At 42.1% G+C, this 27774-nt stretch overlaps 1 protein-coding gene across 33 annotated transcripts in view; it reads right to left on the bottom strand.

The window, feature by feature from the left end:
- Window positions 1-27774, bottom strand: part of UBR4 (ubiquitin protein ligase E3 component n-recognin 4) — a 136161-nt gene that overhangs the window by 45523 nt on the left and 62864 nt on the right. For 6 of the 33 annotated variants that reach the window (XM_055385985.2, XM_055386026.2, XM_055386012.2 and 3 more), the window contains 20 exons: window positions 27251-27425; window positions 26453-26536; window positions 26223-26363; window positions 25204-25325; window positions 24397-24508; window positions 22186-22316; window positions 21886-22063; window positions 21327-21431; window positions 19625-19762; window positions 18548-18722; window positions 9509-9605; window positions 8741-8848; window positions 8152-8268; window positions 6975-7184; window positions 5074-5223; window positions 3366-3593; window positions 2468-2546; window positions 1725-1970; window positions 716-884; window positions 93-237 (listed from right to left, as the gene is read on the bottom strand). In XM_055385985.2, the coding sequence (XP_055241960.2) occupies window positions 93-237; window positions 716-884; window positions 1725-1970; window positions 2468-2546; window positions 3366-3593; window positions 5074-5223; window positions 6975-7184; window positions 8152-8268; window positions 8741-8848; window positions 9509-9605; window positions 18548-18722; window positions 19625-19762; window positions 21327-21431; window positions 21886-22063; window positions 22186-22316; window positions 24397-24508; window positions 25204-25325; window positions 26223-26363; window positions 26453-26536; window positions 27251-27425 (2910 nt within the window). The remainder of the gene's footprint in view (window positions 1-92; window positions 238-715; window positions 885-1724; window positions 1971-2467; window positions 2547-3365; window positions 3594-5073; window positions 5224-6974; window positions 7185-8151; window positions 8269-8740; window positions 8849-9508; window positions 9606-18547; window positions 18723-19624; window positions 19763-21326; window positions 21432-21885; window positions 22064-22185; window positions 22317-24396; window positions 24509-25203; window positions 25326-26222; window positions 26364-26452; window positions 26537-27250; window positions 27426-27774) is intronic. The other 27 variants (XM_055386046.2, XM_019011828.4, XM_055386088.2 and 24 more) reach the window with 12 other exon arrangements.

Genomic DNA, 27774 nt, shown 5'->3' with positions numbered 1-27774 from the left:
CCTATATCTGGGTTGTTCATAATATTCTTAACTCAAGAGAAAAAAGGTTAAATATGGCAAGTTGGCCTCTCTGACCATAAAGCAACTGTTACCTTCTTCTCCGTTTGTGGAGTTTTCAGGGAGAAATATCCTAGTAGGTCCACAAACTGGGCAGCCTTACGACCATAGGCTGGGAGTTCTGGCCAGATGGACCACATCAGATCTAGCAGGAGCTCCTGTTGAGATTTGCTGGAATTTCTGTGGATATATGACAGCTCATGTTACCAAGCAGCAGAAAACCCTGAGGCACCTGTGTTTATCATTGAGGCTCTGGTACCTCAATTTCCCCACAATTATGGGTTAAGTTTGAATGGTTTTGTTTCTCTTTTGACAATCAATCCTACCAGATGCAGCATAGTCATTTGCTGCCTCTACCCATCACCCAACATACCCCAGAGCAGAAGCTGAGCTTTTTTAGCCTGAAGGGTCAAGCTTGGTCATGTTACAAACCCCGATACATAGCCTTCTGAGTAGAAAACAGATCGTCTCCTGCCTATGACATCAGTTTAATGGCTAAAAAGCAGACAACAATAAAGAAATCTCTAAAGCACAAGAGGATTCAGGCTGGCGTAACTACTGACTCTGTGACCATATGTAACCGAAAACAAAATAGAACTGCATTACGCACCCTGGCCTCACACCCTTGCAGATCTGCCAAACCAAGCCCTGGTCCTACCTGTAGATGTGCAGTGTCAGACAGTGGGCCTGCCAGCGCACCGAGGAAGAATTGGACTCTAACAGGAAACAACGCAGGAACTGGATCAGGGTTTCCTTATCGGCAAATTTGTTCAGCTGGTTCACCAGAGCTGTGCACAGCTGGTCCTCCTGGCTGCCAGAGGTCTCACCTGCAAGATTAGGACAGGACTAAGGGCTGAAGAGTAGGAAGAAGTCCTCCAGGGTCCTAAGGCCTGGGCTACCAAATGGGGAGGGAGGGAATTCTGTCCATTTCTAAAAGTTTCTACTGAATGCTGATATTCTGCAAAACAATTTTTAGTTGTTTACTGGGGGACAAATAGGTCAGCCCCAAATGAGACATATGTGTAACGTTGGTGATGCAGTGGTGAGCACAGCTGCCTTCCAGACAAGACATACAATAATGACACTAAAAACCACAGGATAAAGTGCTATGTAAGCTGGCACTGAACAAATACAGTGACACTGGAGGAGGAGGAACTTCCTTTCAAGAGCTTGCAATAGGCCTGCACAGAGACGTCTGATCATTAACTGGGGGAATGTGAACCACCACCATGGCTCTCAACCCTGATCACCGATCTCAGGTCTCCAAGGACCATGGAAAGCAGTGCAGCTGATGGTCAGGGTCAGCTAAGAGAGCTAACATTTACTGAGCATTTACCAACGTACTCAGTGTCATTTCACTTAACTCTGATAGGAGCTCCATAGAGAAGGTGTTATTATTTCACAGAATAAGAAATTTGGTCTACTAAAAATGTTCAGTGCACTTTGACTTTTCTTATTACTGTCACTTGGTATGAGAAGTCACGCTGTTTAAGGTGTCACTTCAGTATAATTGAAAATGAGACCGAAAGTAGACACTAGAGAACATTTGGGCTTTAAGTCCCCTGTAAATCAGGATTAAAAGACCTTTTACAACAGGACAAACCATGTGCTCCAAGAGAGATTTACATACATCATTGTAGTCACAATGACAAGAGGATGACCCTTACCATCTTTCTCCTTTTCTTTTTCTTCTTTCTTGCTCTTTTTAGTGGAAGATTTGGACTGTGTTGTGGCTTGTCCAGAACTGGCAGCCACAGGAGCTGAGGAGGAAGAAGCACTGGAGGATCCCGAAGAGGCTGCCAGTGCAGCGAGCACTTTGCTGCCGCACAGAGCACAGGAGAGCAGTTGCAGCAGCACTGGGGACACGCCCTCATCCACAAGGAAACTGACTTGGAGAAGGAAGTACAGGACAGCTGCAAGCAGAGGAGACAGAGGCTCACCTCTGAGACGACCTCAACCAGACTCACGAGAACCAAAACAACGTCTCCCTACAGCTGAGACTGCCGTTCTCACCAGCTTTCTTTGCCATGTTTTCTCTGCTGGACATTGTGAAGAAGTTATACTTTCTGTGGAAATCTCTGAGAAGTATTTTAACTACACGCCGACCAGAGCCCCCTGCTCCTTTGAATAAGGGGTTCTCTAGACTCCACCTACTCCTCTTTGACTTTACTGCCACTACCTGGAGGTCAGAGACTCCTACTTTGTGCTTCCACAGCTCCCCAAACTTTGACTACCAGCCCTCACCACTCTTTTAGATTTTTACTTGTCTTCTTTGCTAGACAGAGTTCTGTCTAGTCTATCTTGTTCACAGCTACATCTCCAGCATCCAGTTCAGTGCTTGGCATATAGTAGGCCTTAATAGTTCCTGAATGAATGAATAACAGCAATCAAAAGGAGCAGCATTGCTTACAGTCGTCTTTGATGCAGAATTTCTGCCAGTTGATGGTTCGCTGGGCGGCAATCTCTGCACAGGCTTTCAGATGCTCCATCTGAAATAGGAATCAACCACGGGAAAGGAGTAACTCCACCACATTGCCCAGACAAGCACCACACCTGCTGCCTGGAGCCATCTCCCTGACTTTGGACTACAGCTGAACATGATCTTCTGAGCAAGGCAGATGCTTGCTGGGATGTCTGGTCAACCTGGGACCATGACCCACACACTGCTGCAACCGCTGCAGCTCTTACCGAACCTGCTTTTGTTCTACCCCATCCCCATGCAAGGCGCTGTTTTCAGGAACCTTCAGACTACTCAATAAGGCAACAGCAAAAGGTAGACCATGATCTAAGAAACTACAGTCCAGTTTACTTTTCTTGATATATAATGATAGCAAGAACATGAGCCAGCTAGATTAAAGACGTTCTTTCTAGGTTGTTCACATACAAAATACTCAGTTTACTCCTCTAAGTCCAAACAGTTTCTCTTTAGGCAGCAATACATTTTTCTACTTGAACCTTCATCGTTTCTTTAGTATTCAAGGGTAAAAACCAGAGGTGCACAAAGAGATCAATCCTGACTAGGATGTAAGCAAATGGCACTGGTAAGAAGCTCAGGCCACTCACCTCACAGTGGAGGAACTGCTGCCGGGTGGGATGAGAGTGCTGAGGGGGACATCCCAGATCCTGAAGCCAACTACATGTGGTACAGCACCCAGACAGGGGTTATGGATTTACCCTCATCTCAGCCCTAACCATGCCATTGTCAACACAGTTAAAAGTCCTGCATTATTACCTCCAGCCCTATTACCTACTTGGCTAAGCCTTATCACATCCCCCCTCCCTGCCCTACCAGGTCCCAGCCCTCGTACCAGGCTGATGAGTGTGTCATATTGCAAGGCGGAGCCTGAGCTGGCTGTAACCACACTTGCCCGGAGGAATATCCCCTGCTCTTCTAGCAGCTTCTTGATCCCACGCACGTGAGAGTCCAGGGTGTGCAAATCCCGGAGCTGGCGGTACTTCTCTTTGGATCCACAGATGAACAGCAGAAGTTTGCGGACTTGACGGCGCACAAATGGAGTCTGCTGGATCATGAGGTACTTGAGAAGAAAAACACCACAAAGAGTAAATGACTCTGGGACTGTATCTATATCAACTGTGGCTCTCACACCCTGGGTTTTAATAAACTGTTATTAAAAGCTGGGGACAGGCCGGGCATGGTGGCTCACAGCTGTAATCCCAGCACTTTGGAATGCCGAGGTGGGCTGATCACTTGAGGTCAGGAATTTGAGACCAGCCTGGCTAACATGGTGAAACCCCATCTCTACTAACAATACAAAAATTAGCTGGCCGTGGTAGCACTGCCTGTAATCCCAGCTACTAGGGAGGCTGAGGCAGAAGAATTGCTTGAACCCCGGGGGGCGGAGGTTGCAGTGAGCAGAGATCGTGCCACTGCACTCCAACCTGGGCCAACAGAGCGAGACTCGGTCTTAAAAAAAAAAAAAAAACAAAGGCTGGGGAGAAACACAAACCAAGCTATTTCCTCTTGACCAAACCAGCCTCTCTTAAACTTAAATATCCTTTAATGAGACCAGGAGAAAGAAAGGGAGAGAAAGAAATCAAAGAGGAAAATACCAATATTCATGCATCTCTTCCTTGTGCCCTTAGGAATCTACAGGCAAGCTGGCCTCCACTTCAGCCCACTCAAAGGGAAACTATCAAGAAAAAAACCATTCCAAATCTCTTTTTCAGGTAAAAGAGCTAAAGAGAAGATTGGGTTGGTACAACTATGTAACTCAAAATCCTCATCTGAGGTTTGCTAACAGATTATTCTTCCCAGAGTTAATCTATCTCAGGGTTGCTGTGCTGGTTACTAAGGTTATTAAGCCATTGTCTCTCAGTTCCCAACCCACCCCTACTGACGCTGCCCAGTGATGCTGAGGCCAGAATTATGCCAATGCACTACTTCTTTGCCAGCTGGCTCCCTCTTAGGTTCTGCCAACAGGGAGGGACACTGGCAGCAGGAGGAAGAAGGGGCTTGCTTCTTCCCATCTGCCTGCAGTCCTAGCAACAGCCCTGCACCCTGGCAGCCACAGTGAGTTCTAATCATCAGCTTCTCTCACTGCTCCCAGCATCAACCGCATCACATCCCCGCAGGGCACCCACTTCCTGATAACTGCTTCAGGCAGTTATTATCCCTGTGTTACCTCATGTTTCCTTTTTGTCTTTTTTGTTGTCCAACAGCATTTACCCAATTTCCCATATTGAAATCTCTCTGTTAAGATAACTAGTATACTTTGTTTTTCTGACAGAACCTAAATTATTAAACTTGCCCATTATCAGCACGTGTGGGGGAGTTCAACACACAGAATCAGAAGGTAAAGTATGGCTTGTTTGATACACATCTCCCACAGTTCTACCACACAGTATGTTCCAGAAGGGCAAGACTAAGACCTACAAAGGTGAAAGGGACTCTGCAAGGGGAAATACCAAGTAAGGATGAGGAAGAAAGGGGCCCACAGAGGTGAATGCAGATGTGTCCTCAGCCCAACAAGCATGCAGCTTGGGACTTTCACTTACCTCGGAGAGAAAGTAAAACCACGAGTGGTCAAAGACAGGAGGTGGGATTCGAGAATTGGTGTCAGCAATCTTTTTGATTTGATATGGAAGCCTCAGTACCATTTCTGTTAGAAGCTGAGTATAGGCCTCAAACACATCAGCAGCATGACCCTGGGAGAAGAAAATTTGCATGAGAACCTGTGACTATCGATTTTCCATGACCACAATTAGGAAAAAGCCTGGCTCATTAGACGTATTACATGTTGGAGGTGGTAAAGGGTGCCTTTCAGAGCTGGAATCAAGACTGACTGACAGTTTATTCTATAAACCCAGAAAGCCCAGGCTTCTGCGGCCAATTTAATTACATGCAAAGGTTACAGTGGAGGCAGACCTCACTTCCTAAAAGTCCTAATATTTCACTCTATGGTTTTTGACATTGGGTTGATTGTACTCTGCCTACATAAAGATGAGTGCTAGAAAGGCCAAAAAAATTGAAAAAAAAAAAAAGGGAGTAAGGATCTCTGACTTCTATGAGATGTATTCTATCCCTAGAACCAAAATTTCCCATGATAACAAGAAATTGTTAAATAAACCAAGGTGGGCAAGATCACTAAACTCAGCCAAGATTCCTGGCTTAATGTAACACAAAAAGGCAGAGGTAAATGAGAGATGTGAGGACAGTGGAAACAACAGCTACCCTGCAAGCTGTGTGGTCCCATAAAAAGAATCTGTAAGAGTTTGAGGGCACAACGTGTCTCACATATTCAACTCCCAGTTATTCATCAGTTCTGTATCAAGCTCTGGAGTTGTAAACAGGAATAAAATATGGTTTCTGCTGAGAGTGTAGAGGGGAAGACAGGTGAAGGAGCACACACGGTGCTCCGGGAAGCCAGGACAAGGCTCTCTTGAGCAGACTTGATGGCAGGGAGTATATGTTAGGGAAGTTTTCCCAAGGATCCAAAGCTCGTGCTGTGTCTTGAAGATGGGCTAGGAATTCGCTAGACAGGAGAAGAAAGGGGAGCAGAGGGAGAGGAAAGAATTCCAGAAGGGACAGCATGAACAAAGGCAACACGCCACATCTTGGGAAATGTGCAGGCTGGCAGGGCTGCGTGTAGGGTGTTATAGGTGACAAAGCTAGAGTCAAGCAGGTGGCTGGGTCCTCCAGAACTTTTTGGCCTGTAAGTTATGGAAAACCACCAAAGAGTCATGAAAAAAGAGCAAGACAACGATCAGATCCACACTCTATGCCTATCGTATTCCTACCCTACTCAAAGCTATTCTGAGGGGGCAGTGAGGAAGAGAGTGGTGATATCAGTTAATACGGACTGGGCATTGATACATGCTAGGCACTGTGCTAAGTCCTTTACAAAGGGCACCTCATTCAATGCTCACAACAGCCCTGTAAAGCAGATACCATCTGTATGCTCATTTTCCAGCTGTAGAAGCTGAAGGTTAGGGAGGTTAGACAGACAGAACTTCTCCATGCTTCAAGACTGGTAAGTAAGAACACAAGATGGGACTTATCCCAGATCAATCTGATCAGAAGGCCCATCTTCTTAATAAGTACGTTAAAGGGCCTCTCAGTGGTGACAGCACAGGGAATATCTGACACACATGTCATGACCCACAACTGATGACATTAGCTTGTACCTTCTCATCTTTTTCTAAACTTAATATGAAACGAGATAACCATGATTTTATTCAATTCCTCCAATTTACAAAGAGGCAGGAACGAGAATCCCACAGAAGGTTGGGAGAAGTGGTCATTTATTCAATCACGCCGAGATTAACCCCCATCAAGGAATGACGGCTCCTTCCTATGGCTCTTCACCCTCAGCCCCTTGAGCTCTCTGCACCGCGAGGAAAGAGAAGAGTGCTCTGAACAAAGGACGAGTGTTTCTTTGATGAGGGAAAGATCTCACCTTCACATACTGGCGGAGAAAGAATGGGCTCATGTCAGGTGGGGAGGAGGTAGTATGTGGTTTCAGCAACTGGCTGGTAGCCACAGGCTCCTCATCATTCTGTTGGCTCTTCCAATATTCCAGCAGTGATTTGAGCACGTGCAGGCAGTAGTCCACAGCCCCAGAGCTCAGTAGAGCTGCTGCTGTGGCACTGGAGATGAGGGAAGATGACTGGGAGACAGAGAAAATACAGAGATGGGAAGAATGGCTTGTAAAAACAATGTGAAATCCAGGTGGGTGTTGGGGATGGGAAACACACTCACAACAGTCTTAGCTTTTATGGCAGTGAGTGAATCAGGCTCTTGCACTGAAACTTCCCCAAGGAAGTCTGTGAGGTTTTTCAGAACTTTTTTGAACAACCACATGGTAAGACAAACAAAGAAACACATCTGTTCTCAATTCTAACCTTGCTACACGCACATATGCCAGAAGCCAGGGAGGCAAGGATTAAATAACCTTTCCCCCTGGAGGGGACGCGTTTCCTCCTTTATCTTGAGCAACTAGAAAAGAAGCCCAATTCAAGAAGGAGAGAGAAAACTTTCCATTATAGGCACTTCTGAACAACCCCACCCCACCCCCTGTAGAGTCTTCCATAGAACCAGCTTCCAAAGGAGTTGGGGGTGAGTGATCACATGCATAAAAAAGGAGAAAAGCTACTGTAAATAAGACCATTAGAAGAGCCTTGCAAATCCCAGCAAACCTCACAGCTCCCTAAGCTCATTAAGATTGGATGCAGTTCAGCCTCAATTTCTACCTTCTCTGCTTTGTGCTAATCTCCTTTCACCACACACACATTGCTTTCTCTCTGCTTTATTACCATACCTTATAGCAACATACACTAGGGGAATCCTCTTAGCCACTCTGTGCCTTGCAGAAGAGAGCCCTGCTTTTCAATAATGGAACTTCCAAACCCTTTAACCCCTCCATTGGAGGGATTGTTAGCAAAGACCAGAGCTTGGAAGGGATTCGGGAAAAGGTGGAGGTTCTGCTCTTGAAAAGGTGACAGCTTAGAATCTTACTCCCCTCAGAGAACAATGACTTTATTCTTACAGAGGACTACCACCCCTGCGCTGGCCCTAGCACTACCCAGACAATCCTCTTACCTTTCCCCAAACCCATGAACCCAAAGCAAAAATACCTCACATATGGAAGACTTGGATCCAGATTTGGTGCGGGACATGAAGACACTCAGGAGTCTCATTACTACCAGATGGACTTCATTCAGGGCGCTGCGCTCATTCTTCTTGGAGACATCCTGCAGGCCAAAGCATAAGTCCAGAAACCTCTACTTACTCGATGCTTGAGGCATCCTCTGAACAAGATCCCTTCAAGTCAAGCCCATCAGCCCTAAAATGTTCCTCAGATTGAATCGGACACAAAACAACCCCCAGTATATCCATGGACTATACTTGGGGTACCTAGAGCCCGATACACTTAGGAGGCCATATTAAGATACGAACAACTAATTTAATGTTCTCACCTCACTGAGCACAAAAGGGCCATGAGGGTAAGAACTTCATCTTTGCCCTCAACTATGCTCAGGGTCCAAAACTATGCTCGGGCCAAAGCAGGCCCTGAATATGCTTTTGTTGACTCAACAGAACTGGAGCCCTCAGTGGATGGTTACCCCTTGAAACGAGGTGAAGTTCCTCTATGAAACTAATGGGAACCTGAGAAAGGATCTCAGCCAATCCTGTTTCTCACGCAGTCTGCCTCTCAGATTTTACCTTTTTATCCATACCCAACTCAGCAATAAGCTGGGAGAGCAGGTTGTCTAGGGCCCCCTTGTCTTTCTCATCTTCTCCATCCAGATCTGTAGTGAGCATTAGAATGACCTAGAAGTCAAAGAGAGAAAACACAAAACCCAATTTCCTAAAGAAGAACGATTTGAAATACAGGGTGTTTCAGAAGAAATCCTAATCTTCCTGACATCCCTATCAATCATAACTGTAATCCATTATAGCATTCTAAATTCCAGGTATCCAAAGCTTCAGTGTTCAGAGTCAGAAAAGTCAAATTCTGATATATGTCACACTTGACATAAAAAAAAAATGTTTTGTAAAAAGTTTGTAAAATTAATGGACTAACCTATATTATATCCAAGCAAAGTAGCTTGAGAAAAGGTGGTACACCAAACTAAGAATTAAAGAACAGTTTTGCCTCTGAGGAAGACAGCTAGTGAGTGGAAGAACAGCTATTGGCCCGCACTCTAATATCAACATAAAGACTAGAGACTCAGAATCTCAGAAGTGGGCTTTTGCACTGGCTCTGTCAATAACTACCTGGATGAACTTGCGCATTTAAAAAATTCTCTGACCCTTAGCTTTCTCATTTATAAAATGAAGAGCTATAATTTGTAGCTCAAAAATTAGATTTCATTATTCTGTGGCCTAACACCAAACGAAGGCTTCCAGGTCCTCTGGAAGAGAGATGGGGGCATGCTTAAGGACGGTCCAATCATGACCTGACAGAGATCCAGGTGAGCTAAGAGATACCTGCATGTATGGGATGGCCCGGACACCGCCAACATTTCGTAATTGAGGGAGGGTCTGCAGTAATCTCTCCAACAGCATTAGACGGACCATGTGCAGCCTAAAAGGGTGGGGAAAAGATAGAAAACATGAGCTGTACTCCAACAGGACCCAGCTGAATACAGTTCCCTCCCCACCCCCACCCTGCTACCAAGGTCAACAAGAAGCCTAATGCTTAGGAACAATCTCCAGCATTAAAAAAAAAAGTTAAGAACTGCCTAATCGGTATGCCAGTCAGCAACACAGAAGGAGAGATCCCACTCCGTTAAAAGAAAGTGAAACTATTCTAAAATACAACTGATGGCACTGAATTAAATCCTACTACAGGGAAGTTCAAAGTATTTCCCAAGCCTCCAGGCCCTAGTAGTTCTCAGTTTCAAAACCAAACCTCCAACTGCAAGATTTATGGCTTTTTTCTAATATGTGGCCCTATTCTGCCTCCAGACATTATTTTCTAGAATTCTGCTATATACAAATTCTATATCATCCAGCTGCACAGTGACCCAGCCCTTTCTTTCTCACGTTTCCCAAATTCTTATAAAGTCCAGTCACTGCTCTACTCTCTCACACCTTGTCCACCATCTTCCTAATATAATGTTCTGTTTCAATGCCACACTGTCCTACTGGACCCATGAGTTTTCCCGCATAATCAACTGGCCATTACCTAGCCTTCATCTGCAGATATACAGCTGACCTTCTGTACTAAGTATGTGCCCCTGGATCTTTAGCTAATATGCTGATTCAAGAGGATGATGAAAATTAATTAAGGTCCTACTGACAATTTGGTTGCTAGTCTCACCTAATACACAATCTCATACAGATTAAGAATCTAGTTGCTGAATAAATCAATGGATTCACGTTCATAATTAGTAAATGGTCCTTGTCTCATTTTTATCTTGAGATTATTTGTAAGAAACCACACACCTGTTTTTTTAATGTGTGATTTGCATGTGTTACATATCTTAGCAGGTATCCAGAATATTGTCTTTTTCTTTTCTTAAAAACAAAATGTTTTTAAATACAAAAAAGGACCAAAAAAATTGTTTTAAAGAAAATAGCTGGACATGGTGGTGTGCCTATCATCCCAGCAATTCAGGAGACTAAGAAGGGAGGATTGGTTGAGCCCAGGAATTCAAAGATGCAGTGAGCTATGATCACACCACTGCACTCTAGCCTGGGCAACAGAGCTGAAGTGAGCTCCTGTCCCCAGCCCAGAATATTTTCAAAGTAATACAAGTCTGGATGAAAGTACAGGGTCTAGGGTTGGGTGTGGTAGCTCACGTCTTTCAACACTTGGAGGCTGAGGCAGGAGTTCAAGACCAGCCAGGGAAACATAGCAAGACCTCATCTCTACAAAAAATTTAAAAATTAGCCAGACGTGGTGCCATGTGCCTGTAGTCCTGCCTCAGGAAGATCACTTGATCCCAGGAGTTCAAGGTTACAGTGAGCCATGATCATGCCACTGCACTCCAGCCTGAACAACAGAGCAAGTCCCTGTCTCTAAAAATAGAACGAATGAAAGAAAGTACGGGGTCTTACGTGAATTATAAATTATTGTCATTCTAAAAAGAACTCAAAGGAATGAGCTAATTGTTCTTCAGAATACCACGCATGTGTCTGTTAATAATTAGCCAAGCTAGGTGGGGACTACAAACGTTTAAGAATTGCTCAAAGATGAACAAGATACAAGTGAGGAAAGGTGAGATGACAGCAGCAGTTCAATAGTTTGAACATAAAACATAAGACGGATTTGTTTTGAGATGGATTAATATCTTCAGATTTGGAGAACATACAAGTGAATACACACACATGAAGAAAAAAGTCAACAAAATGAGCAGAGTCTAGACTTGGATCAAGATCACAGCAGAGTATTTTCAAACATCATTCATTCATTCATTTTGTTATTTTTTTTTTTGAGCCTGGGACACTCTGTTGCCCAGGCTGGAGTGCAGTGGCACAATCACAGCTCAGTGCAGTCTTGACTTCCTGGGCTCAAGAGATCCTCCCACCTCAGCCTCCTGAGTAGCTGGTACCACTGGCACATGCCATCATGCCAGGCTAATTTTTTTATTTTTTGTAGAGACAGGGTCTCCCTATGTTGCCCAGGCTGATCTCAAACTCCTAGGCTCAAAAGATCCTCCCACTTCAGCCTCCCAAAGTGCTGGGATTACAGGTTTAAGTCATCATACCCAACCTATTTTCAAACTCTTACACAGTACTCTTGAAACTTAAAAAAAAAAAAAAAAAAAAAGTAAACACAGCACCAAAAACTGCAGTTTCCTTTTCTTTAGTGACTTAAAGTAAAATTCTGTTTTATTTAAAATAATTCATGTTTCAACCAAGCAAAAACTGAAAATAAAACCAAAATTTTTTAAATAATTCATTAACCAATTATTTAATTAACTTATTCATGAAAAAAGGTTAATTTAAAACCACTATAAAGAATTCCATTGTCAATATGGCTAGGTTACCTAAATTCACCCTACTCCTAAAAACAAATGAAAATCCTAAGATATAACACCATTTTAGAAGCAGTGATGAGTCTCAAGAGATTTCAAAAAAAATCTACAATCCACCGGGCGCGGTGGCTCATGCCTGTAATCCTAGCACTTTGGGAGGCCGAGGTGGGCAGATCATCTGAGGTCAAAAGTTCAAGACCAGCCCGACCAACATGGAGAAACCCCATCTCTACTAAAAATACAAAATTAGCCGGGCGTGGTTGCGCATGCCTGTAATCCTAGCTATTTGGGAGGCTGAGGCAGGAGAATCGCTTGAACCCGGACGGCAGAGGTTGTAGTGAGCCAAGATCATGCCAATGCACTCCAGCCTGGGCAACAAGAGTGAAACTACGTCTCAAAAAACAAACAAACAAAAAAATCTACAGTCACCCAGTATGTTCCCAACCATGGTAAAATTAAAATATAAACCAATAACAAAAAGATAACTAGAAAATTCCCAAATGTTTAGAAATTTAGTAACATACTTTTAAATACCCCATGGGCCAAAGACTAAATTACAACAGAATTTAGAAAATAATTTGAATTGAACAGCAATGAAAATACAACATTATCAAAACACAACATTATCAAAATATGTGAGCTGCAGCCAAAGCAAGATTAAGATGGAATTTTAGAGAAAAATATATTGCTTCAAATATGGTTTTTTGTTTGTTTTTTTGAGACAGAGTCTCACTCTGTCACCCAGGCTGGAGAGCAGTGGCATGATCTCGGCTCATAGCAACCTCCACCTCCCACATTCAAGCGATTCTCCTATCTCAGCCTCCCAAGTAGCTGAGATTACAGGTGCACGCCACCACACAAGGCTAATTTTTATATTTTTAGTAGAGACAGGGTTTTGCTATGTTGGGCAGGCTGGTTTTGAACTCCTGGCCTCAAGTGATCAGCCTGCCTCGGCCTCCCAAAGTGATGGGATTACAGGTGTGAGCCACCGGACCTGGCTGAATATGTATTTTTAAAGTAGGTTTAAAATACATATGATTAAATGATTTAGGTTTGTATCTCATGAGCCAGAAATAGAACAGGAACAATAGAACAACAACAACAACAAAAAAGTAAAAAATGGTAAAAAAAAAAAAAAAAAAAAAAAAAAAAAGTAAGTAAAAGAAAGGAAATAATAAAAAGCAGGAATCGAAAGCAGACATACAACAGAAAAAAACCAGAACCAAAAGCCAATTCTTTCAAATAAAGTTGATAACCCCTAGAGCAAGACTGACAAAGAATAAGTTACTATTGTCAGAAATGAAAAAAAGCAAATCACTACAGATTGTCAAGACATTAAAAAGATGAGAGAAAAATATATGAACAGGCTCACGCCAGTAAAACTGACAACTTTAATAAAATCAACAAATTCCTTGTAAAATACGATATACCAAAATTGAAACCAAAATAAATAAAAATAATTCTCCAGCATTTAAAGAATAAACCTAATTTTAAATCTTCCCTTAAATAAAGTCCAGACTCAGATGACTTCACTGACTGGTGAACTTCTCTAAGAATTTATGGAAGAAATAATACTAATCTTATACAAACTCTTCTAGAGCAAGAGAAAAGGGGGATCATGCCCTGACTTATTTTATGACGCCAGAATAATGTGAATACCAATCCCTGACAAAGGCATCTCAAAGAAAAATTTTAAGCCTAAACTAAAAATTAGCAAATCAGGTCACATGATATAAAGGAAAATACATCATGACTAAATAGGCTTAATAATAGAAAAATTAATTAATGTAATCTATAACCTTAAACAAAATAAAGAAGAAAAACCATACAAGTGATTCAATACATGAAACACAAGAAACTGGAAATCTTGAAAAACCCATTTAAGATAAAAATCTCCCAGCAAACTAGGAACAAAATTTCCTTAATCTGATAAATATCCATAAAAAACCCTTGCGCTAACATCATACTTAATGAGAAAGTATTGAACCTTTACACCCTGAGTTTGGGAATGAGATAATGTTCATCATCATCACTTCTTTCAACATTGTACAAGAGGTCTTAGCCAATGCAATAAGGCAAGAAAAGAAAATTAAAAAGTATAAAGACTGGAATGAAAAAAGTTAAACTGTTATTTGCAGGTGATAAGACTGTGGATACAGAAAATCCACTAGAATCTATCATTAGAATAAATAAATGAGCTGGGTGCAGTGGCTCACACCTGTAATCCCAACACTGGGAGGCTAAGGCAGGAGGATCACTTGAGGCCAGGAGTTCAAAACCAGCTTGGGCAATAGTGAGATGCTGTCTCAACAACAAAAAAACTAGGCTGGGTACGGTGGCTCACACCTGTTATCCCAGCACTTTGGGAGGCCAAGGTGGGTGGATCACCTGAGGTTGGGAGCTCGAGACCAGCCTCATCAACATGACAAAACTCTGTCTCTACTAAAAATACAATAATTAGGTGGGTGCCAGGTGTGGTGGCACATGCCTGTAATCCCAGCTACTCAGGAGGCTGAGGCTTGAGAATTGCTTGAACCTGGGAACTGGAGATTGCAGTGAGCTGAGATTGTACCACTGCACTCCAGCCTGGGCAAGAGAGTGAGACTCTGTCTCCAAAAAAAAAAAAAAAAAAAAAATTTAAAAACAGCTGGGCATGGTGGCATGCACCTAGCTACTCAGGCAGGAGGATTCCTTGAGCCTAGGCATTTGAAGTTGCAATGAGCTATGATTGTGCCACTGCACACCAGCCTGGGCAACAGAGTGAGACTCTGTCTCAAAAATAAATAAATAAATAAAAATAAAAATAGCTGGGCATGGTGGCATGTGCCTAGCTACTCAGAAGGCTGAGGCAAGAGGAGTCCCTGAGCCTAGGCATTCAAGGTTGCAGTTAGCTATGATTGTGCACACCAGCCTGGGCAGGTGAGACTGTCTTAAAAGAAAACAAAACAAGAAACAACAAGAATAAGTAAACTAAGAAAGATTATCAGATACATAGTCAAAATAAAAGTAATAATGAGCTCACTAGCAATTAAAAAGTTACTGGCCAAAGATGTAAGCAGAACTCAGAGACAAAGTTTAGGAAATTTGAAATTTGAAAAGTTAAGGCCAAGATGTTCTGAAGGCAACTTGACCTTCTGGCTGCCAGGACTTCACAGGGCATTTGGAATAGAAATAAAAGCAAAGGATCTTCCTCAAGTGGGGAAGGTCTTCATTTTTTTTTTTTTCTTTAGACCTCCTCTGTGGACAGTGGGGAAGGTCTTCAAAGAGAACCTCACAGAAGAACCACAGAAGGCTATAACCTCATTTTAAAAGTAAACTGTAATACATGACTTCCCTTCACACTCTTCCCTGCACCTGCACCCCCGACCACACTCTAGCCTAGGAGCCTATAAGGAAAACTACCTAACTGAAATCTTAACACTGAGAAGAGGGGAGGAGAAAATGAATAGCTGCTGAGAATACAGTCCAGTTTATAGGTTTTTTTTCCTTTTAATGCTTTTGTGTCCTATTCAATAAATCTTTGCCAAATCCAAGTTATGAAGACATTTTGTCTTTTAAAGGCAATAAAGTGTTACTCTTTGTATTTACATCTATAATTCAACTGACTTTTGCATATAAGATCAGGTCAAGATTCATTTTATTCTATGTGCGTTTCCAGCTGACCTATTATTATTTATTGAAAAAACCCTCCTTTCCTCCATTGTACGTAAGTGTCACCTTTGTTATAAATCAGATGACCAGGTATGTGTGAAGCTGTTTCTGAACTCCAGCCCATTGCACTAATCTATTTGTCTATCTTCATACCATTATCACACTGTCTTAATTACCATAGCTTTATAATAAGCTATAATTCTATAAAGTCCTCTAACTTTATGAATTTTCTTCAATATTGCCTTGGCTAATCGACATAAATGTTAGTATCAACTTGTCAATTTTAACACATAACTCCAGCCAAAATTTATGATTAGGATTATATGGCTCTATATCAATTTGAAGACAATTATCTTCACAATGAGTCTTTCAATCCATAAACATGATGTAGTTCTTCACTTATTTAGGTCTTTAATTTCTCTTAGATTGTACGGTGTTCAGAGTAGAAGTCTTAGATATCTTTCAAATTTATTCCTATTTGATGTTTTTTAATGCTACTCAAATAGATCAAGAAATTTATAAATAATTAAGCACAAGGAACACAAAAGAAAAAGAGATTTTAAGAGACATGAAGAAGAAAATATGATGGTCTCACATCTATTTAACTGAAATCCCAGAAAATAACTGAAATAACAGAAAATAAGACAAAAAGAATATCTGATAAGATTAATAGATGAGATTTTTCCAAAATAAAAGACACTAGCCCACACATCCAAGAGTCCCAAAGACTATTAAGCAAAATAAATGTAAAGAAATAAATCACATATCCTGCTAAAACTGCAAAAATAATGACAAATGAAGATCTTAAAAGCAGCAGTAAAGACATTACTTTCAAAGAAGCAACAGTTAAAATAGGAGGTGATTTCTCATTGGAAATAACAAAAGCGAGGAAATAACAGAATACCATTTTCAACTGGGGAGGTCGGGGGTGCTGCCAACACAAAATTTTATACCCATCAAAAATACATCCCCAAATGTAAGTTCAGTAAAGGTATTTCCAGACCAACAAAATCTGAGATAGTGTAAACCAGAAAACCTCCCTAAAGGAAAATCTAAATGATATCGTTTAGGAAAAAAATAATCCTGGATGGGAGGTCTCAGAGGCATAAAGAAATGTTAGGCACAGAAAATGGTAAACATATGAGTAAAACTTTAACAAACACTGACCTTATAAACTATAAAATCCTAAAGGCTTTAAGAAGACATTAAAAAAGTTAAAACACACAAAGGAGTAAAGTCTTCTAAGATCCTCATATTATTCAGGAAGAAGGTACAGCTATTAGTTAAATTTCGTTTTGGATAAGGTAAGTACGCATGTTAAAATGCATAGTATAACCACTCAAAGATTAAAAACAGAGTAAACAACTTCCAAACTTGCAGAGTTGGAGGAAAAAAGGAAAGAAACAGGAAGAAAAAACTAGCAAGTCAACTCAAAAGAAGGCCACAAAGAAAAGGACACACATAGAACAAATAAGAAGCACAAAGTAATAACATACATCCATTCCAAATCTGTTAGCAATCAACATTAATTATAAATGAACTCAACTATGTCAAATAGAAGACAAAAGCAGGCTGGATTTTAAATGTTTAAAGTAAACTTTTTAAAAAATCATAGAGACCAAATTAACTGAACATAAGGGAATTAACCTAGAAATCACATTAAGAAAAATGTTAGAAGATTTTTTTAAAACTCTATCAAAATATCATCTATTAACAGAACCAGAGAAATTCATCCAGAGATGTTAAGCGGCTTACGTTCAAGCAGTAGGATTCGGGGAACGTGGAAGGCACTCTTTGATGCCCCCTTTAAATGTCTCTGATGCCTGACTGCATCAGGCACCATTTTTTTTCCCTGATAGAAATCATATAGTTCAAAATTCTGGGCCAGGTACAGTGGCTCACACCTGTAATCCCAGCACTTGGGGAGGTGGAGGTGAGCGGATCACTTGAGCTCAGGAGTCCCAGATCAGCCTGGGCAACATGGCAAAACTCCATCTCTACAAAAAATACAAAAATCGGCCAGGCGTGGTACCGCACACCTGTAGTCCCAGCAACTCGGGAGGCTGAGGTAGGAGAATCACCTGAGCCTGGGAGGTTGAGGCTGCAGTGAGCAGTGTTCACACCACTGCACTCCAGCCAGGGTGACAGAGGGAGACACTGTCTCAAAAAAAAAAAAAAAAAAAAAAAAAAAAAAAAAAAAATTCTGACTTACTATTTTTACACTAATGTAACAACTGCTGACCTCAACAAATTCAACAAACACTGTATCATGAGTCTTATTTTCAGGTTTTTCTTCTATTTCTCCAGTTATCTCTGGGTTAAGAATACATTCACTTCACCATCTAGTACTAAACCCCAACACAAAAATGGATTAGGATTTTACAGACCACTTTCAATTTCAAAATGCTCCACCACTGGTATTTCTAGCCATATGCATATATTTGCTATGTCTTATTTCTCCTTTACCTTACAAACATGCTGAACAAGGAGCGCTTCTAGGACACCTAATATGTATACCTAAATGTTGAGCCTCCAGCGGTGCCATTTGTAAAGAGGATGCCATATATTGAGTGTACGGATATTGATGAAACTGGAAAGATTTGAGTAAGGAAGACATGTTTTTATGACTATCACTTTACAGTTACTAAGATATTTAGAGGAGCCTTAAGAGAAAGACCACTTTCTATTCTCTCCGTAATTAATATAATTCGAAGACAAAGACAGACCTAGAGCACTTCCTAAGACTTTAAACTGTTTCAGAAGTTTACACCTTTATATTTCAAAAGAAATATGCTGTTATCGCTACTCTACCTCCTGCAATTGATCAGTCCTACTATTCCTGAAATAGTCTCAGATAGGCAAGCCTCTTAACTGTGAAGGACTAGGTCTTGACCTGTTGCTAGTGTGGACATCTCCTTCAGTTTCTCCTTCTCCTTCTCCCTCAGAGCCATCTCCCTCCTGGTGCCCAGTGGTGGTGCTGATGGCTCCAGTGCTTGAGCTGACACTTCCTGGTCCAGCCGGATGCCCCTCAGCTGTAGCATCACCATAAGCACTGCTCCGGCCAGACACTAGAGGGAAATGGTTTAAAAAGCACAAATCAACTCCCAAAGCATGAAGGAACCCAGTGCATTCTAAAGCAGCAGCAATAGTTAGACAGTAACTGATAGCATTAGACAATAACTGGTAGCACTTTTTTCTTATATGTAAAGCTAAGTAAGACCCCACAGCACTATGTTAAATCACTCTCACAGTAGCCATTCACCCTTCCCCAGTACGTAAGACCCACCTATATGAATGATCTTAATCTCAGATGCTAATACATTTCTATCTCATACTTCAGAGGAAACATACACTGATAGGGGAATCTAGAAATTATCAGCTGCTCTTAATCTCCTCTGTAAAAATTGTATCCAATTGTTAACCACAGACTGATATGGAAGGTCAAACCAAAATGGCTTTGTCATGTTCCCTCATTCTAGAGCCCCACCTTATCAGCTAGTAGACTGTGGGGATGGTCTGCTATGTTAACACATCAGATCATTAACAATAAGATCGCTTAAAAAAAACCCTTCCCCAAATAAATAAGGAGGAGAAACCATAGGATAATGGGTTTCAAGGTCACATAATAACTGTTTTAGGCTAATCATGACTTATAATTATGCATATTATCGCAGTTTCAGAGAGGAAAAAAAAGAATTACGCATGTCATTGCTTTTTTTCCACTAACAGATAATTAGTAAATATCTGTAAAATATTTCAATACTAACCCCCTGAGCTTAAGCCACTAAACATGTGAAACTCGAAAACTGAGGCCAAATGAATTCCACAAGACTTTCAGAGAGTCCACAAGACTTTCAATGAGTCTCTATAAATTTTCTTTGCAAAAACCAACCCCAAGACCCAAGCAGAGATTCCTGTTTTGTCCCCACCCTCTGCCCAAGGAGACAGGACCCCCGCCATGGCACATTACCACTGTGCTCGCCAGCCACTGAGTCCACTGCACTGCCCCCGCTCTCCGAGCCCACACTACCACCGTGGTCAGCAGGAGAGGTCCGAAGGGTAGAACCATCTGTCGCTGCTGTACTGCCCTCGTCGTCTGAGGCTGGAGCTGAGAGAGTAACGAGAGCTGTTACAGGTTAAAAAACAAACAAACAAACAAACAAAAAACAAAACAAAAAAACCCTCCTTGGGATGAAAGCATCAAACCACATAGTGCATAGGACACAATGCAGTTTATATATCCTGTCGTCAAAGAAAAAAGGGAGAGATTTGCTTTGCTGGTTAATCACTAACAGGAACAAACACTATACACGGTGCATTGCAAACAGTACTTAGACAGGAGTGAAGAAAACCCAGTTCACTGGGTATTTCCTTCACTGTTTTACATTACAGTGCAAGTAGAACAGTGCAGAGATTCAGTAAGAATCTGTGACATGGACGCTGAGTTTTCTAGCTAAAATGCTTCATGGTCACCATTGTTTAGGTGTTACTGACACCTGCTGAGAGATCTGAAACTAGCCATTACCATTCAAAGCATAGAACTCTGAATTTTAATGAGACTTGTTTTGAAATCAGTCAATTTTTGCTTATGTTAGGAAATCACTTAGCATGAGCTCTTGAATCAACCCTGTTTTGGTTTTTTTAGCAAGTGGTCCAGAGGGGAGCTCATTGGGAAATTTCACACCTCCTAATCATCCTCATCAGATGCTAATAATGAAGCAAGGAAATTCCCCAGAGACAGCCACAGCATCCAGGATCAGGGCTGAGCTGAGACAGGAGGAAAATGCTGGATGAGATACATGGGGGAGGAAAGCCAAGACAGCCACAGAGCACAGCGGGAACACGACTGGCACAACACAACAGCAACCTCAGAGCCTGAAATGACAGCAACTAAAGAAACCTGAGAAAAGCAACAAGCCATGGCAGCAGGTGGGGCCAGCCGCTCTCTCCCTTTCTTACCTACCCAGGCTAAAACTTCCAAAAGAAAAGAAAAAAAACAAACACAAGGAAGCATCAGTCTAAAAAACTATAAATCAACCCTTAAATTACTCAGGGGTTGATCAGGTATCTCCATTTGGTCCAACTCTCTATTCAGGAAACATTTTTTTTTTAATCAGATTAGGGAAAAGATTGAAAATAAAGAGAAGATGAGTTCTGGAGATTTGCTATAGATTTTAATTGTCCATAAAAATCCTCTCTCTCAAGCTCACAGATCCCTGATGGTTGGTCACACTGAACAAGAATTCTGAAGTATAATCTAGCTTCTTATAGCTCTCCTTTTATTTGCAAATGAAGATAAAAAAGGTAAAAGGTATGAGTTCTATTTCTTGTCTCTCTTTTAATACTGTCTAAAATGTTAGAACTCTGACAAAGAACGCTGGAAGCTGAAGTGGAAGCCCTGTAGCTGATCAGCCTGCATGCCACTCTCTCGGCTTTTCCGTGGGGAAGTAGCTGAAGCCAGGCAGCATGCAAAGTGTGAGGAAGCGGAGCTGTGCGCGGCGGGGCCGAGCCACAGCACTACACCCTCCACACCCATCTTTCTAAAGCCAAGGCAGAAGCAGGAAGTCCAGAATGGCCTGTCAAAGCAGCTGCCCATTACACTCTCACAGCAGTGGAAACAAGGCCTGAGGGTCCTGGGGCCCTGAGCCGTGCTCCTTGCTGTGGACAGTTACCTGATGCTGTGGTGTCAGAGAGGGTTCCTGCGTCCAGAGAGGAAGAGCTGGGTGCCTGGCCGGACAGTCCCAGGCTCTGCAGGCCCAGGGCACTGCTGCTGCTGCCTGGGAAACAAGTGGAGAGTGAGCAGAACATCCCCTCCAGGTCCCATCCACAGCGCTGCTTTGGCCACCTGCTGCCCTCAAGAGTCTCCAAACACCAGCATGTGACCCCCTCTGGCCTAGAGGAAGTTAGCTAGCAGCCACTGCTGTCCACCCACCAAGTTCAGTTACAGAGATGGTGGAATGCTTCCTTCAGCTCAGGCAGGACACAGGCTGGAGGAATCTAAGATTCAAGAGGAAATAACCCAAACTGGCAGAAACTATCAGATTGGCACTCAGACTGAAATTCCCACCACATCCCTCTCACTCTCCACCTGTATCTCTGAACAGCTCTCACCCAGATCAACCTCTCCCCAAATCTGGGGACAAACTAAGTCAGCTGGATATCAGTAACTGCCAAACCCTCTTTTCCTGTGCAAGGCCAATGGGCCGCTTTGTTCTTGGCATGGCCTTCTACCTTGTTGGTCCTGCTGCAGGCTCAGGGCAATGGCTAGTTCAACCATGGTCTCGTCATCTGCATCAGGCGGGATGTCCAGCATGGGGGGGAAGCCCTCTGCGCCTGCCAGCAGGGCCTCCAGGGGAGAGGGGTTGCCATTGTTGACATTTTCAGCTGTCTCCAGGACCATCGACTCAGACTGCAGAGAGAAAGCTCTGTCAGTGTCCCATGGTAAGTGGTAACTTTTGGAAGTCCACTGAATAAGAGCTAGAGGAGAGTTGTGAAGCTCCTCCTCCCCTTCTGCTGCTGCCAGAGACTCACCACCATCTCAAAATCTCCATGGTCCACCTCACTCTGTTCCTGGCTTTCCTGACGGATGTGACCACCATTCGGGATCCCTGATGACTGCATTTTCTCATCTGCATCATCATCGTCATCATCATCCTTGTCTCCTGAGTCAAAGAAACCCCAGTCACCTGAAGGTGCTTGCTTTCCTCCCTTGGCACATGGTGCCATAAGTCAGGTGGCAACAAAAACCCAAGACAAGCTACCAGCTAGCACCCTGGGCTTTAGCGGGAGAACTCCGGGGTGCTATGCCTGGCCTTGTTCTCTTACTTCTTGGACCTACAGCATCTGGGAAGATGGAGTTGGCTGCGACAGCTTGCCCCCAACAAAAATAAAATGTTCCAGCTGGTGAAGGAAACAACCTTGGATTCCAAAGGGATTTCCATAAAGCTGAGAGATCTAAAACCAGTAGGCCTCCCAAACTCATGCTAACTCTCAGGAGACTTTGGTTAAGACACGAAAAATCATATGATTGGGATCTTTACCTTTTGTCTGTCATGGCAGGTTAGAATTTATTTCACTATTTTTTTCTAAAACAACTAGGTCAGTGAGATTTTCACACTACATAATTATTATGAGAAGAACCAGAATTGAAGTGTAAAACCATTGACTGGAAACCAAGGACACCACTGCAGGTCCTGCCTGTGCCCACTTTTGTGTGAAGGTGAGAAGGCCTTCTAATAAGGAAGATGTCCAGGTGAGACTCCTAATTGTCAGAAGAGGATAGAGACCTCATCTTCCACTTGATGGATTGCTGAAGCTTGTAAATATGTCCATTAGAAACATAAACTATCTCCACTCTAGGTTCTTGCTAGAGAAAAGAGCCACAAACTGCTGCCTAACCCAAAAGCTTAGGCAAGATAAATGATATGCAAGGAAGATTTTCTGAAAGTCACAAAGTTGTGTACAATCCTCTAGATGTGCACTGCCCACCAGCCACATGTGGCTACTGAGCACTTAAAACATGGCTGTCTAAAAGGAGATGTGCCACTAGTGTAAAATACATTCTGGATTCCCAAAATGGTACCAAAACAGGCAAAATATTTCACTAATAAATTTTTTATATTGACAAGATGTAGATATAATATTTGATATACTGGATTAAATAATTAGTAAATCAATTTTACTTTTTACTCTTTATAATATTGCTATTAGAAAATTTAAAAGTACAGGCCGGGCAGTGGCTCACGCCTATAATCCTAGCACTTTGGGAGGCCGAGGCTGGCGGATCACTTGAGGTCAGGAGTTCGAGACCAGCTTGGCCAACATGGTGAAACCCTGTCTCTACTAAAAATACAAAAATTAGCTGGGCGCGGTGGCACGTGCCATAATCCCAGCTACTAGGGAGGCAGAGATTGCAGTGAGCTGAGATGGCACCATTGCACTCTAGCCTGGGTGACACAGTGAGACTCTGAAAAAAGAAGAGAGAGAGAGAGAGAGAGAGAAAGAAAGAAAGAGAAAAGAAAAAAAGAAAAGAAGGAAGGAAGGAAGGGAAAGGAAAGGAAGGAAGGAAGAAAAAAGAAAGAGGAAAGAAAGAAAGAAAGAAAATTTAAAAGTACATAGTGACTTTCATTTGAAATTTACTTCTAAATCAAGCCAAGTAACCAGAATTATATAATTCTGTTATTCAGACACCTTTTAGAATTGCTTTTACTGAATCGTAAAATGTTATGCCCTTGACTGTGTCCAAGTGTATTGTGAGGAAAATTCCTGTGAAATTTGCTATCCAACTTATTGTAGGTAAGTCCACTAAGGATTCTGCCCCTTTGGCAACAAAATGGACATTTAATGAAGAGCTTCTATCCCAAGAAAAGTTATGTTTTTGTTTTGTCTTTGGTCACTGTGATTTTATTTTTGCTATAGCTCTTAGGAAGCTTCCAGCCAAATATAAGACCCTCGCTTACCAACCATGCAGGACCTTTGTGATGTGAATTTTCTGTATTTTGATTTTACTATGGTACTTTTATTTTCCCATGGCCTTTAATCTTTATTTTTATCCTACTTACTATATACATTTTGATGTGCCACCTAAATTCTTTACGGGGTGAGGTAGGATTAGAAAAAAGACAGACACATAAAGTCTCCAGGACCTTGGTCAACATGAGCAGCATGCCCAATGCTACTGTACCTCCCTCTCTCCCCTCCTCCCAAATACAGGCTTGAGCCTAAACCCAGACCTCACATTACCCATTGGAGTGTTGCTTCGAGGGGAAGAGGGTAAAGTCACATGTCTCCGTTTGTTCCTGGGCCTTAGGACTCGAATTAGAGCTTGTTTACAAGAGAAGCTCACAGCAGGATCCTGAGGTTTAAAAGGAAACTGTCACGCTTTGCTCTCATATTATTCATGAAACTCTCTATAAAACACTTTCCTTTCTTGGTCACTCACTCACATGCAAGTGGAATACCTCTCTACTCTCACCTGCAACCCAGCGGACCAAGTTCAGCAGGTTAAGTTAATCCCCCCTTTCTGTTCTGGCACACATTAACAGCCATTCGCTAACCTCCTGTCTCTCAGTTCTTGGGGATGGACCGGCAGGTCATTTGCTCCTGAGGCCATCTTGGCCCCTTACAAATGGTTTTGGCTTTTTATCAGGTGATCAAGCCCCCAGTGCGCGTCTTAGCTCTGTGCTAAAATCAGTAGTTTTAACACTTAGCTTCTGTGAAAGGGTCACTAGAAATAGAAATCTTGATGTACTACTTTCATTCATGTGCTCATTTAAGTCACAATTCACCGAGTTACCTAGCACTTACTATGTAGCAAGCAGTAGGCTAGCCCCTGGTGATTCAGCACTGAATAAGAAAGACTAAGCCCATCCCCTTTCCAAATCTTTCTCTTCCATGGAGTAAGATCTTAAAGCTTTTATTGATATTTGAAACTTCATTCCCTTCAGCTTCCTTTAAATATATTTTATTTCATTAGCTTAGCAAGCTAAAAACAATTTTCCAGATATTCCCTGGCTGCTGAGAGCTCTCTGGGATTGTAATGCTACGTACAGGACACAAGAGCATCTGCATGTAGATCTTGGATGCTGTGTTAATACAATCCAGCTCACAGGTACAGTAGCCATGGATGATGTCCACCAGAGCACTGACAGTAGCTTCAATATGAGTTAGTCCTAAAGGAGAGACAAACATTATTTGAAAATCTGGAGGAAAAAACTCTAACTACTTGAGAGTCTGAGACAAAAGTGTAACTTTTTATCTCCATGTAAAAGGTCATGCAAACAAAATGACAAACACTCACATACACACTCATTCACACACAGTAGCCTGTCAGTATTATTTATGATTTGTTTCATTAACAGTTTCCTAAACTCCCAAATTGTCCTCAAAAGTCTTTCCAGATATCTTGAGTCACAGAAATAAGTAGCTGTCCACTCTCTCTGGATATCAAAACACAAGGCAAGGAAATATGAAGAGGAAGGCAGATACTAAATGTTCCCTAATATCCCCCAACCTCAGGTGATGACAAAACATGACCTTGACTTGCCTTTTAGGTTTACCACCCAAGTGTCCTCCAAACATGAATGAGCACCAGGATCATCCTACTTTTCTATATTGCTATTCAGACCCTTACTCTTCCATCTGAATTTTCAATAGTGTAAGCAGTTAGAGACCAAATAGCTTAGAAATAGAATAATCCTCAAGATACTTGTGCCTTTTGAGCTGGCTTTAAGCCAAGTTGTCAAAGATTTTTAAAAACAATTATAAACCACTGAGGAGACACACACACACACACACACACACACACACACACATACACAGTGCTTCTTTATGTAAAATATTCAACCCCAATGAAAAGATATGGTAGAAGAAAATCCCACTCTGCCACACTGCTAAATTCCTGTCTCAGGAACATTGCATTTATCTCGCAGACTTCTACTTCCCAATTATGAGTTCTGGAAGAAATGGATTATGAAGAATGAAAGCTAATGGCTAATAGTCATAGCTGTTCAAAGACAGAACTTACATCAGGCTTCATTACCAAGATTCAAATATCCCTTTTAACATACCTGGAAGGCAGGCAGGTGCCAAGAAGGCATTCTTGGGTTTGGATGCATGGAGTTTCCAGAAGTGGTTCACAAGCTGGGTGATGAAACTACAGCAATCTCCTTCCAACTGCTTCTGCGGTTCCTTCCCTTCATCCATTCCTTCTAAGCAGGAGAAAGAAAATTATCAACGATGGTAAATCTGAGATGGAATTTAATTTGTTTTAAGGTTAACTCAGGTCAAGGAAGCTTGCCTGGGGAGGGAGTTTCAAGTGGGGCCCCAATCAATATGCCAACTATCCCTAGACTCCAGCAGGCACATCTAGGAAAAAAACAGTCTGGGAAAGGAATATCGCAGAAAACATTGTATGTTAGAATTAAGTAGAACGGGGAGCATTTAGGATGTTTACCGCAAATTCAAAGATCTCAGTTCCAACTGTTCAACTTCTAAAACGTAGAGGAACATCTGAACATTCTAGAGATCTCTCTAGAATAATTCTAGGATTGTAGTATTAAAAGGAGGAACAGAATGATGATGCATATGGGAGCATGTAGATAACACAGAATTGTAAAGGCAGCAATCAACTCAATTTGACAATGACAAAACAGGTTTGCTACCCAGCCAACAGAAGAGGAGATGAGGAAACAGCACTGAGCACTGAGAAAGCTGCTACACATATTAATAATAGCACTGGCAAAAGAATGGCATGAAAGCGAAAGATATGCCATAGTTGCTTTAAAGCAACCAGGGCCCAATCAAGCTTAGCTTTCCCCTGAAGCTCCTAAGAGGTAATAACTTCAGAGACAGATTATATCTGATGTCTGGAACACTAAATAAACTCAAGGATAATCAAAAGTATAAGTACTGGAAAAAGAAAGTGTTTAAAATTGTACAATCTCAATGTCAAAAGGCCCTACAAGGTATAAAGACCAGGAAGCAAAATCCCTGTCTCTGAGCATGCAGTCAGAGGCCAGTAAGAACAGTAAGAATGAGAGGGTAAATAGGCATATGAAGCAGATCTCAGGACCACGGCCACAGAGGCCAAGTTCACCTGTTTCCATCTGGGGCAGCTTTGACTCCGTAAAGTGGACAAGGTTGTTGGGGCGCATGATGGCAATGGAGCGAGCTGTGATCACTAGCCTCTGGAACACCTCAGGGTCCAAATCCTTGCCCTCTTTGCTAGATGTGTTGAGACACTGCACAGCTTTGCTCAGCAAGGCCTGATCCTATAAAACAACAGGAGCACAGAGGGTCAGCCATAAGCAAGAGCTGGGTACAAAAGCAAAGAGGAGAGAAAAGGTGGCAGATCACCAGGATTATTACCTCCTCTCAAGAGAACAGGCCAATGAACACCAATCACCTACAACAGATCTTCAAAGCAGCCCCATACAGTTAAGTTTCTTAATACATAAAATATTAATGTCATTAAAAAATAAAAACCCTGAAGTATCAAAGTATGATGGGAAAATTCAAATCTACTCAGTTCTCCAGAACTGCTAGATTTCTTTCTCCTACAATAGAAGAGTCATTTCTTAGCAAATTCATATTACCCAAGGACAGTGTTTCCAAAATTGT

Source organism: Gorilla gorilla, chromosome 1 (assembly GCF_029281585.2).
Source record: "Gorilla gorilla gorilla isolate KB3781 chromosome 1, NHGRI_mGorGor1-v2.1_pri, whole genome shotgun sequence".
In the NCBI taxonomy this organism is placed as follows: Eukaryota; Metazoa; Chordata; class Mammalia; order Primates; family Hominidae; genus Gorilla; species Gorilla gorilla.
Note: the sequence above shows the minus strand (reverse complement) of the source record. Positions and strands in the feature narration are given on the sequence as shown.